The sequence below is a fragment of the Sycon ciliatum genome, chromosome 6, assembly GCF_964019385.1.
Source record: "Sycon ciliatum chromosome 6, ocSycCili1.1, whole genome shotgun sequence".
NCBI lineage: Eukaryota > Metazoa > Porifera > Calcarea > Leucosolenida > Sycettidae > Sycon > Sycon ciliatum.
The window spans coordinates 3,648,840-3,662,426 of NC_088648.1; the positions used below are offsets into that span (position 1 = coordinate 3,648,840).

Genomic DNA, 13,587 nt, shown 5'->3' on the forward strand with positions numbered 1-13,587 from the left:
TTTCGTGAGTAACGACGTTACGTGCAATGAGTAGGCAGGCATAGCTAGGTACTAATAGCAATACACCACGAGTGCATGCTGTGCTCGGTGGGTTTTCCATGCGAGTCGCCATGGGGTCGTCTCCGCCCGCCGCACGCCTCCGCAGCAGTTCACCGGGGCATGCACAAGCTGTAGTGTTCTTGTCCGCTGCATTCTGGTTTGCTTGCCGCTCTGCTTGAAAAGTTCACGCTGTACCGGTCTTGTTTCCGTTCTTTTGCTGATGAAAGTACATGACATTGTACTTGTACAAGTAAGCTGCTTTTCTTGGCAAACTTACTTTTCCTCTTTACTCTCCCGTTTACAAGTCCGGTCCAGTTTTCCTCCGCCAAAACGTTCGTTACCTGCATTTGAGTGTGAATGACTTTGTAGCTAGTCCGCCATCACTTTACCTAGGTGCGGCTATTGTCCTGTCAGCTGTGCATATCAAAACCCCAGAACCCCACCCCCACCTGTGCCCATAATGCTTTGCTTTCCTCCACACCGCGGGTAGGTGGTGCACTACCGTGCTTCGTAGAGAGGATAGCAGTTATACGTCTGGTCTTGCAGGACTCGACTGTAACTGAAATCAGGGTTAGTCGGATTTCCAATGTGGGTGTTTGAACTCGAGGGCCTTTTAACAAGTGGGAAGGTGAAGTTGGTGGCATTGGTATTCATGCAAGTGGCTTCTTGGGTTAGTAGTCACATACACACAGTGAGTGTAGTAGCTGGGTTAGTGTGTTCGTTGGTTGGCTGGGAAGTTAGCTGTCGAAGAGGAGGAGTGGGTTAGTGGTGACTGCCCTTGGGGTGAGGAGTGGGTAGGTTTAGTCGGGCAGTGGTGACTGAATTGTGGGCAGTGGTGTTTGTATATGAGGACTTGGGCAGTGATAACTGGAATTGGGCAGTGGTAAATGCATCTCTGGGCAGTGGTGACTGGAGGTGGGCAGTGGGGTGTGTTAGCATGTTACCTGGGTTGCTGTAACGGTTATGGTTACTGAAGTACTGCGTGCTTCGATTCTAGGACTAGCTGTATTATATGGGTATGTGCGTGGGGGGGGGGGGATATGTGTCAGGGGAGGGGAGGTGAAGAGATACATCTGGGGAGGGTACGAGAATGGATATGTGTTTGTGGGGGGGGGGGGGAGGAGAAGATGTGCCTGGGGAGGGGAGGGGATGTGTCTTGGGAGGGAAGAGGGACTGTGTCCGGGGAGGGGAGAGGGATGCTTCTGGAGAGGGTGGAGACCTTATGCGTGAGAAAATAGACAAGTGATGGTGTGGTGGTATGCTGATCAATAGTGGAGGTGGCCACATTTTGAAAAACAAACATAGCATAGCAGGTGACATCTTAGAGTGGTAACCTTAGTGTTAGGAGGGAAGCACTGTCAAATGGGCACAGGATATTTGCAAACCTTTCTCATTGAAAATCTTTCCAAATTGGCTTGGCTAAGTTCTACAGCAGATACTCAATCCAGTAGTTATTTCCCAAGTTCACTGCTAGATCAGCTGGACCTGACTTGGAACTTCTGCTTGCTGGCTAGCTGGCTACACAATTCCTTCAGAACGCGTACATAATGAAAGCCATTTTTTTCAAAAGTTGAAGCCAAATTTATTGACATTTGTGAGCATTGAAAATGTGCTCTCCTTCATCATAACCTGCAGTTGTTCTTCGCACAGATTCAGTTTCATTGCATGCACATGCACACACACTCGCACCGCACATGCTTGTCTGCTCTGTCGTCGCCTTGCACGCCCCGGTGACAAAGATGTCCTGTCTGGCAGAGGAGCGGTGATGCCACTACGCCACTGATCAGCTGATGTCCTGTGGCTTCTGACGACGCCCAACTACCGCTCTCGACCGGCGCTGGTACTCACTAGCCAAGATCAATGCCTGCAGCGGTTGACCAATTGGTATAACGCGTAAGACCACCGGTTCGGTGACCATTGTGTGTGTTTTAATTCTTGCATTATTGTTAGATAGGCATTGACATTCTATTATTGACACTGTAATATTGACATTCATAATTCATCATTCGTACTTCCATTCCACACATGCACATTTCCCAAAAGAGGCGGCAGGCATGACCTAGGTATTTTTCTTAGCAGGACATCACGTGGGCACACTCTTCTGGGCTGCACTCAGTACAATACACTTCATTATTTCATTCCGACACAGCACAACATGTGGATTATGCTCGCACTCGTTTGTCCGTGCGTGTACTGTCCAGAGCATGATTCATGAAACACTCGTCAAACGCACTCTCAAATATCTGTAGCTCCCCTTCAGGTCATGGTTACACTTTAAAACATACCTGTGGTTACTTCCATCTCATACCAACCAACTAAAATACTCACACACAGAGCTGGACTTGACCTGAAGTAAAAGAAGTACTCTACTTCACTTTAAAACTCGTGATGATCTCTTGTGTTTGCGGGCATACTCGTATGTTAGTCGTGACTAGGTCCTTCACGTTTGAAAACAAAACAAAAAACATGGTGAGCCCACACACCAGAGTCATGAATACTTCTGAAGTACAAAAACAACCGTCAGTCCAGCTCATCCATGGCCACATAACAACTAGAGTAGACAACTTGCAAGAGTGCGCACCACCACATAAACTTCAGTTCCATGTCTCGTTTGCAGAATTGTGTGATTTTCCATGACCAAAAAGTACGTACTTGACTGTAGACAAAATTGCGTTGCGCGCCATCGATTTCAAATCGCATAGGCATACATGGGGTAAGCATCATGGAAAGTGACGCAATTCTGGAAATGAGTCGTGGCGGAAGTATATGTGGAGCTGCAAAGTCTCGGGAGTTCTGTACTCTGATCAAAAGCTTTAAACATTTCATGATGATGACTGTAGAACAGGATCAGGATGCGGTGTTAGGTGCAGTTTCAGGAAATCTCTACATAAAGCGACAATGCTTATCATCCATAGTCATGGTGTGTGTACGCGTGTGTGTGTGTGTGTGTGTGTGTGTGTGTGTGTGTATGTGTGTGTGTGTGTGTGTTTGTGTGTGTGTGTGTGTGTGTGTGTGTGTGTGTGTGTGTGTGTGTGTGTGTGTGTGCATGAATGAGGTTGTCTGTGTGGGTCCTTATTTGGTGTGAAAATGGCTGCACACCAAGTAGCTCAGTAGTCGTAGTCACCTTGCATGCTAATCCACGAAAGGGAAGTTCAAAATCCGGGAGGGGAATACCCTACCACTAGGCCCCATGCAAGGGATGCCAGGTCATGCCTGTTTCTTTTCATCGCACTATTGAGCGCCTATGCTGCTGTCCGACAAAGAATTTTCTGTGTGCGCCGGGGTCGCCTGTTTCCTCGCTATGCACAGCTGATGTCACATGTTTCCTGCCATCCATCTATTTATATTTCTGGTCGGGTTGATGATAAGCCACGGGTGGTGTTGTAGCTTTGGTTGTTAGTATTGTTGCTGGTGCGATCCCAAGATGTATCAACAATGGCTGGCAAAGCATGCAGCCATCCAGCTTCATTGTCTACCCAGCACGCCAAGGTGACGTCCACAAGGAAGGCTATAACTCATCTTATACCAATTCATACCATCTCATCTTCTAATTCCGATACCATCTCATCTTCTATCAACTCATACCATCTCATCTTCTGCCAAGTCCTGGCCAATAGACCCAGGCTGTTCAAACGCTACTGCACTGGCGATACCTAGCTGGATATGGAGGTACAGCGGATACAACATCTACTACTTCACTACTACTTCAAGCTACCTTATTAGCAGTCATAACATTAACGGATTTGAAGCATCCAGCATGATTTGGAAAGATCTGCCTAACTGGATCATTCAGACGGAACGATGGTCTGCAGTACAAGGTTCTTGAAGGGCACAATCTGCTCAACAATGTCATACCCAATGTACATGTTTTCACTGGCCTAGGAAGGTACTGGTCACTGCATTCGTGTGTGAAGCTCTGACGGTCTGACCTGGCTCTGATCTTCCCAACCGTTTGAAAACCCAGCGATAGTCTAGTGCCGTTGGCGATGTCAGGAGGGTTAGTAGAGGTTGGAAGTGAAGAGCTGGGGAGGGTTGGAGGTGTGGAACATGCAGTTGTGGTGGACTGTGCTTTGTAACTCCAGTGAAAAACTTTCCAAAGCCAAGAATTTCACTCCATTGGCTACCCAACGTAAAGATCAACACCCCAAAGTATGGAACATACTGCACCATACAAGGGATGGAACATACTGCACAATACGTGGGGTTCTCAAGTACATGTCTTGCAATGTCAGCCTTGCAGCAAGAAGAGATTGCTGGCTAAGTGCAAGAGTTCAGCGCAAACCTTCAGTTAGACTTCCAAGAAGAAAATATGTCCGCAAAGCCGATGCGTCTGGTGCCAACGCCCTACTACATGATAATAATTATGATGTCAAACCCGGAAAGCTGATTTGGATTGCTGCTATCAACATGAAGAGATGATGTGGGTGCATCTGTTTACAACGCAAAAAGCAAGCAAGCGTCCAGTCGTCGATATGCCGAGAAGAGTCAGCCCAGTAGTAATGTCAGTGATCGCACCAGCCAGCTACCCTCTCTGCATGGAGGGAGCTGGTCCTTCTTGTCAGTCCATTGTGGGTATGTGTGCGTATGTGTGGATGGTTTTCAGTGTCGATGATATAGTTCCTTGAGGCAAGGTGCTGTTGATACTCGCTATGCTAACTTTGGTGGTGTTGGATGTCGCTAAAGCTGAGTTTGTGTTCCTGGTACCGTGGTAAGCACCCGTGGCTTTATTCTAGCTTTAGGATTTGACAATGTTTTAGCTTAGGCATTACTATAATGTATTGAGTGTATGTGTATTATTGCTGTGTATGTGTATGATGCAGTCACCAGTGTGTTGTCTGAGTCCTCGGTGTCTGTCATATCATTACTATGGTAGGACATGTGACTAGGCTGTGCCGCTAGCGACCACCTCGACCCTCCCCCAAACCCTGCAATGCGGTCATCAAGACGGGCGCGTTATCACAATCTACAACTGCCCCCATTCTCCATTGCGATTTTGCTGTACTAAGTGCGATCGTCGCTGGACCTCAAGACGCGGTGGCCGTGTTGGAGAGATCGTTGTTTGTTATAGTCTGGTCAGCACGTGACCACAGACCCTGGTAAGGTTCTGTGAACCCAAACTGGTGTTCACATAGGCTCAGAGTACTAGCCTAGGACCACAAACAAAATGAAAGTTATTATTTTTTCATGAGCACTCAGAGTCAGTGCTCACACACACTGGGATACAGACACCAAAAGAAAAAGAAAGAAATCCAGTGCCGTGAGCACACTGTGTAGTGATTGTTCGTGTCCACTCTCTTCTTCATATTCTAATGGTCGTGCTGTTCACTTTAATCATTTCCCTTTGGAGGGCACATTGCTCCACATTTCGCATATCATCAAATCACTTTATCAGGCAATTTCGTCTGGCTCCTCGGCACTATGCCACGACTTGTGTAGTGTTTAGTTCTTTAGACCCCTGTTCTGTACTACATGTTTGTGGCACTGTGGGCAGCTGTGTTCCGGCATGAAGTTCTGGGGTGGAGGCTGCGGTCTGTAGTGTATGCTAGGGAAAGTCCCCTCTCCGACAGTCCGCCGTCGACTCCGTTGAAAAGTAGCAAGGTTGCACTAGGCAGCTTCTTGCTCGGGGACAGCTGTCTACATGCCAGCCTTGTTCTGTTTTGTACTTTGTCGGAGGTAGTATTTGTTGGTGTGGGATCCACCCCCATGTTATGCATCAATATTTACTGCTGGCAGCTCCTTTCATATTTCATTCATTCTCTCCTTCATCCTAATATTAAACACACTATACCATCCTTTCTGCTGGGTCTTCTCTCCTAAAATTTAATATGTTCTTTCTTTAGTAATCATGTTCTTTCTCTCCCGACAGGTGTAACACTAATCCTGTTATTTCTCTCCACAGGTGGGGTAGGGTGGGTTGAATATGCAATGACTAACATGTAATTTTCTTTGCACAGGCTTAAACACAGCTACCGTAAGAGTACAGGCTGACAGAGATGTTCTGGGATATTTGCTAATGCTGCTGTGTGCTGTGCTTACGCTTGCATGTGAGTGTTGTACACTAGATCAATTGAAAGTCGTCCACCAACTGCATAGCTGACAACGGCAATGCGAGTGCTGTACTTGCATGACCACATCTCCATCGCCCATTATTCGGCAAGTAAGAGCAAGTCCTCCACTCCCGTCTTGTTTCACACGAGTGTGCTGAATCGCATCCGCTTTACCAGCACCAGCACCACTGTCACCGTCGCCGTCACCCCCACCAACGTCACCGTCACTGTCACTACCATGAACATGATATGGACATCCATCGTTCCACCTCTGTAAACAATCCTCTACACCAGACTACAGTAAGTACGTTCAATAAGTGACTGTTGATTTCACAGTACAGTCGAATGTCACTTATCCGGTCGCCAGTTATCCTAGCACGTCGGTTATCCGACAATCCCGGTAGTGGTAATTTTATGAATCTCAACAGTAAAATTCTAAAAAATAAATAAAATAAAACTTTTTTGTTCATGTATAATTATTATACAGAAAGGAAAAGGACATATGGATACGAGTTAAGAGTAACTCTCCATCACTGTAACTGGATACTATATATTTTCTACATGTATTTATGGCTCAACATCCGAGTTTTAAATTGCACACCTGATGAGCCGTCACGAGCCATACGGCGAAACGTACGTCGTGTGAAACAACTTGTTTTGTAGTCAACTAGTCCATCACAATGTCATGCATGAGGAGTACTGTAGGAGTTTGGCTTTCGGCTTGTACAATTCGTTTTCGCAAAGCTTCCCCTTTACTTATCTTTGATATTTATGACCCCAAGTTGGGTGGTGTGTTGCTTTGCTGCTTCGAATTGTAGTTAGACCGCTTTGTCAAATATCGTACTGGTCTCGTCATCGTCCAGTAACAATCGACATTCTTTGTTCCGTTGGCACTGTAGCTTTTGCTCGTTTTCGTTGCGCTTGCCTTCCCCTCTTTGCTCTTTCCATAACCTTGAACCTTCCAAGTTGGAAGGCTGTCGGTTACCGCTACGGAGATGTGTTGAAGCTAGGTGTCAGGACGTCGAATGTCTCAGTACTCTGTCAGTTTTGTGCCTAGTTATTGCACTTTCTGACTGTATATAGCATCCAGTTACAGTGATGGAAAGTTACTCTTAACTCGTATCCATATGTCCTTTTTATTTCTACATTTTTTTATGGCTCAACATCCGAGTTTCAAATTGTATATTATACGGTGTAATATGCATTTACTTGAAGTAGATGTGGTATATTTGGGTATTGTGTACATAAATCAGTGAAATTCAGCCATATATGCACATAAAAAATAATATCAGTTATCCAACATGCCTGATTCCCGAAGTGGTCGGATAAGTGACATTCGACTGTACTTGAATGTTGCTGCTTATACGCCTATGACTTGTCACGTTAGATTGTGAATAGCACTGCGAGTCATAAACTTATGAAGCACTAGAGTTACTTCAGGAAACGTTCTCAACTCGGGAAAGTCCCTAGGTACTTCTATTTCCAATCCTTAGTGATGTAGATGCATACTCTCTGGACGATGCATAATTACTATTACTTACTCGAGCAATAACTCGAACGGCATTATGAAGCTGCTGCTGCTGAGTAATCACAACATCGTTGTCACGGGCTTCAGTGACGTTCAGTCGTGCCAAGCATACGTACCGTATTTTTCCGGTTGTAAGTCGACCTTTTACGACTTAAAAATAGAAGGAGAAAGGGTGGGGGTCGATTTACAACCGGGATTCGACTTATAACCGGGAACTATCAGTATCTTACAAAAAATGACCTGCACTGCATGCACGAGTGCACCATGTGTACACATTGTTGCCAGTTTATTGGCATTTTTCAAGCATTGGGTCGTTAAACCCTCCAGTAAGGAATTTTCACATGATTTGTTGATGTGTTAGTAGCAGGAGGTGGTTAGTAGTGCTCCTTTGGGTGAACACTTTAAAATGCAGAATTGAGACCTCCGGATACGGGGGTCGACCTATAACTGGGGTCGCCTTACAACCGGTAAAATATGGTAGCTCTCTGTGCTGGCAACAGCATGCAACTGTTGTGTTCAGATCTAGCTTGCGCTATAACATTCTCACTGTGTCGCTTCTCCTACTTTCTGTCTGCAGTCTCTCTACTCAGGTGGTGCAATCCTGCTTACACACATTTGTAGCCATGAGCACAGCTTCACACCTTACCGGCAACATCCAACATCATCCAACACGATCATCAATCGTGTCGGACCTCCGAAGCACGCGGACATGCGTGTCAAGAGCACCGTCAAATACCGTCCCTGCCGCATGATCGATCTATAGGTCTTCTCATAACCAATATATTTAACAAGTCATCGGCATCCTGAAAGGTTGCATGCTATTGTCATGGTCCTTGCTACTTACCATTGTGCGTTGAGCTCTACCAAGGTACTATCCAAATCGAATAGCCAGCCATGGGATGTGGATACACTGCCATACCTGCTAATCCTCAAATCTTCTTTGGTAAGTAAAACCAATTTATAATTTTGATCCGATTCTTATAGAATGGTGTATCGATAATTTTAAGGAACCGAACCCCCTCTACCCACCTGCCCCCCCCCACACACACACCTTGCTGAACAAAAAAATATTGACAACATCTGAATGCATTTATGTGGCAGCTACCGATTTTTTCCATACGAAACAAGCCTCGACGCCCCCTCCTCCTCCTCCCCCCCCCCCCCGGCCCCCATAAGTGAAAGGTTTTGTTTTGGTGTAAAATTCCATTCATAAACACACTGTAGAGGGGAGTCACAACATGTGACTGTAACCAACATTCCTTAAAATTGCTCTCTTCTGCTCTTTGCGTGTTCTTTGCTTACCTAGATCTGGTGGTGATCACTTCTATCAAACAACAGCTGTGACGATGCACTGTGTTGAGCGTTGTGCTTTCCGGCAGGGCTCCCCCTTCCTGCCAACCATGACCCAGTAGGACATGTGCATCAGATCAAACTGGTGTCCGGTTCTTGTAAGCAGTCATTGTGTGGCATTCGGTAGTTTCAATATTTTCTTAGTGTGAAGTTCCAACAGTCCATCAGTGGCTAAGGCCAGATCCATGTTGCTAAGGCTCACCAGTACTAGAGCAGCCATGTTGGTTATCAGGTTGATGCAAGCAGTAAAGGCGGGAGGGGGTCTGGTGTACAATGCACAAATACACTGTGTCCTGTACACTAGTCCCCCAGACATGATCGTTTGAATACCCTTGGCTATTGAGTGAGAAGAATACTACAGTGTAGTACCATTCCAGTGCCATGGAAACTAGATTTCTTGTACTCGCTTGGCAGGTTGCAGCAGCTACTACAGGTGATTCAACGCATGGACACTCACAGGTGTTGTGAAACCCAATTTTATGTAACATTTTAGTTTTTGATCTGCATCCTGTGTGTGTGGTGTGTGTGTGTGTTTGTGTGTACGTGTGTGTATGTGCGTCCATTTGTGTGTGTGTGTGTGTGTGTGTGTGTGTGTGTGTGTGTGTGTGTGTGTGTGTGTGTGTGTGTGTGTGTGTGTGTGTGTGTGTGTGTGTGTATGTGTGTGTGTGTGTGTGTGTGTGTGTGTGTGTGTGTGCTGGGCATCACTCAACTTGACATACCTGTATGGACATCCCGCTTGACTAACACCGAGGTTCTGGCAATCTGGAACTCCGCCAGACAAGACGATCTAGCAACCCGTCTTGTGTGTCGCCGGATGGAGGGGCTTGGTCATCTGTGCAGAAAAGAGGAAGAGCGTACTCCGCGTCAGCTGCTGCCAACTTGGAAGGTTCTAACGTAAATGACACCACCGGAAGGGAAGGTGATCGTCGTCAACATGGTTGTACATCCGCCAGCGTCCTCCACAGCTGAGACTTTCAGGTCATATGGTACTTGTCTTGGTTGCTCTCACCTTCCCCTCCTATAATGTTAGAACCTTTCCAAGTTGGAAGGCTGTTGGAGTGCGCATCCAAGATGTGCTAGAGCTGAAAGCCAGATAGTTCCCTGGTCATTTTTCTCTTCTATAAATTCATCCTTGCCTCTTGCTAGAAGTACTGTACCTCTACTATCATGTATTAGTTCAGTGGCGCTGTAGCCGTAGGCTGTACAACAAGTACAAGTATACTGACAGTGTATGCTGGCCATGAATACGGACGGGTACATTCATACATTACAAAGCAGGGAGTCGTAAAATGCGACTCCCTGTTACAAAGACTTAAGTGTTAGTTCATGACAACATGGCAAAGAAGCAAATTTTTCTTCGTATTTTAGAATCTGATGATATTCTGGATTTTCTGATAATTGGCGGTAAATGGTGTTCGATTTTGGGCGGAAATTACTTGGCAACACTGTAGTTCTGACCCATTTTGGCAAAACCGAGCGAACGCCGCGCTGTCTTCTCCCGAACTCGTCACCATGGTCAATGCTACATTGACTAATGTCTTCTTCCTCAACTGGCGGGGGAGAAGTAATATGTCGGTTAGAGTACGTTGCGGAAGTCGCAGTCAGTTGCCTTTATAGGTTTCACAAAGCTTTGTGTGCTGCGCCCCACCTTCCAGTCATAGTATTGTGGACTCGAGTACAGTGAACTACTTCCCTATGTCTAACCCATACCCAAAACGAAGTGAATACTGTAGTAGTCCTACTGGCCTTGTTTGTAAAATACAATAATCATTACTGTAGTTCCCCAAACCCTCTGTTTTCGTCATTCAGCATAGCAGGGCTTTTTAGACTTTACTTTAGATTGTAAAACAGCGTGGATTTTCCGTCCAGTTATTGGAGTTGTAGAATCCATATTAGGATCTACATGATGTACGCGTGGATCATGTTGATCTACAATCATCATGTAGATGACGTAGATCTACATCATCTACCATGATCTACAATCATGATGATGGATGGCCGGTAGCGCTACTATCGTTGGCCGTCCCCATGCCATGGTCCCGGCCGTCAAAATATTTTTGTTCGTGCATCATGGTGTTGACAGCGCAGTGTAGACTGGACTGGAACACCTCCTCCCATCCATCCATCCTCTTTCATCTGAATCTTCTTCGCTCATTCGTTTCTCACTGCAGTGCTCGTGTTTCTTGTTCTTGTGTGTTCGTCGTCGCCATGCCGTTGGGACGCACTCCGAGCCTGAAGAAATGGCTGGGTGACGCAAGTCCTGGCTCGGCTCGCCGCGCCGACAAATCTGCATCACCCAGTAGCAGCAGCGACTCGCCGTCAAGCCAATCTCGTTCGCGTAGCAAGACGAATCCGGACGAACGGTCGAAAAAGCGGCGACAATTACCCTCTCTTCCGCTGCCTGGCTCGCCAAAGACTCGTCGCAATGCAGCCAGTCCTCCATCGAAATCCCCCTTGATATCGCCACGGGCCGACGAGGATTTGAAGAAAGCCACGGAGCCGCGACAGCACTCCGATACCCTGCAGCATCTGGACGATTTGATCGAACGACGTCAGTTCAGCTCGTGTGTAGACGTCGTGCGCGCTCTCAACGATGACAAATTGCCTGCCGTCTATCAGCAAGTACCTCGCTACGCCAAGCTGGGTCGCGAGTTCAGTCCGGACATACACTTTCTTTCCTTCCTGCACACACTCCTGGATGGTATAGCACGCTCGATGGACGATAAAATGAATGGGACGACGAACGAACAGCATCCTAGCAGCGGCGAAGCGAGTTCGTCGAAAATGGAATTCCCGGTACGTGCTTGCCACGACTTGGTTATTCAACTGGGTCTGTTCCTGGCGACGACCGAAGCAGCGCCTGCAACATCGTTTGTCAGTGAAGTCAGAGCAGTGCAAAAGCTTCTAGCCCTAATCTACGTAAACGTGCCCGACCTGGTCACAGCGCTGGAGGCCCGACAGGAGAACCTTACCACAGCACTGGCCTCACTGCGACGCAAACCCAAGGTCATTACCAGAGACAGTAATGCCGTGGAGTCTCCCAAAGAGCCGAAAACTCGCCGTGCCACGTTCACCGCTCGTCAGTCACGTCATGACCAGCAGCAGGCCGCAAACAGAAAGGCACTGGTTGGGTCGGGCGGCCGTCCGTCCGCGGCAGCAAGCCAAGCCAAAGTTGTGGACGAGGCACACCGCGGTGTTCGTGACGCAATTAACGCCACCATGAAGGAGTTGAGTGTAAGTACCGGTAGTACATTGTACATCGTACGCGTGCATCAGGGAGATGTACCTCAAACGGAGAGCCCACGGTTGACTGTAACGCTAAATCCTGTGCGTTTGAATTCCGGGCTGCCCGTTGTACACGCGTTTGAGGCAGGGCAAATTTAGGCATGCTAGCATATGGCATCACTTGTCTGGGCCACTCTTGGAGTCGACCGGTTGTGGTCGCGTTCATAATAATTGTGATAGATACATGATACATGTACATGTTTCGTGAAACATGTACATGTAGGTCTTCCAAACCCAGGGTGGAACACAGTTCGTTTCGTGTACTTTTACAGAGCACGGGATCGTACTGTAAGCGAACGATGTGCGTTTGCCCACGGATTTGGAAGTTCTGCGTTGTCCATGGTCTATGTCTTGCCATCATGAATGTGACCTCGCCCTGCTTATCCCAGGGTAGCCTTGATAGTGATGCCTCGTGTGAGCATGTTTGAATTTACCCTGCCCCAAGCACGACTGGAATGGATGGAGAGCCTGGGAGTCAAAACCACACTATTTTATGGACTACTCTCCCATGTCATTCCACTAAGAGAATAAACACATTGGATACCATGTAAGCACATTGGATACTAAGTATACTGTTCTCTTCCCCGCACGGCCCTTATCCGAGTTGCACTGTACAATGAATGTGCTGCTGACAGTCATACAAGTTAAGCCCTGCTTCCAATTGTTATTCTATGTTTGTGCTCTTGTTACCATAATTCTTGGGCACTGTGTCTGTTTCTTGACAATTAAAAAAAGGAAAGGATCAAAATGTGACATGTTATCCGTAGTTAGTATTGGACACAAACTACGGATAACATGCATGTAACATTTTGTTCTCTTCTTTTTAAATTTAATCTTTGGCTCTCCATCCGAGTCTTTCTTGACAATTGCTTGACATTATGTTCCTTCTCTGTGTGCGCCTTGTTTCCAATCTGTGGTTTCTCTGTTTAAAGGCTGCTCTAGAAAAGCTTGACTCAGCTGTACCAATGCAGAAGATGGCGCACGCCCCAAGCAGCTCTGACGTCTCTCGGTCACACAAAGGTTCCACCGCCGCGCCAGCAGAAAAGGGCGGCCGGAGCACTGCCGCTACCGCAGGTCAAGTACAGGGAGCTCATTATGAAGCGGCCAACTCCCGGCACGCACCCGCCGTGATGCTTGATCTGACAGATTTGCAGAACCGCTTCTTTGCCACCCAGTCGGTGTTGAACGTGCTAAAGAAGGAAACAATCACCGGCTTACTGGAGCAACTCTCTGAGAGAGCTGCAGCGGACAAGCAGGTATGTTCTAGATACTAATTGTATCAATGTGTGCACAAAACAGGGGTGCGATCGTGTATGTGTGCACGTGCACCTTGTGTAC

General features: G+C 47.0%; 1 protein-coding gene across 1 annotated transcript in view; it reads left to right on the forward strand.

Moving 5' to 3' along the window:
- Positions 1–11,089: 11,089 nt before the first annotated feature.
- LOC135819184 (uncharacterized) overlaps positions 11,090–13,587 on the forward strand; it is an 8,309-nt gene continuing 5,811 nt past the window's right edge. The window contains exons 1-2 of the mRNA XM_065332348.1: positions 11,090–12,198; positions 13,182–13,505. Coding sequence (XP_065188420.1) covers positions 11,173–12,198; positions 13,182–13,505 — 1,350 coding nt within the window. The 5' untranslated portion in view covers positions 11,090–11,172. The remainder of the gene's footprint in view (positions 12,199–13,181; positions 13,506–13,587) is intronic.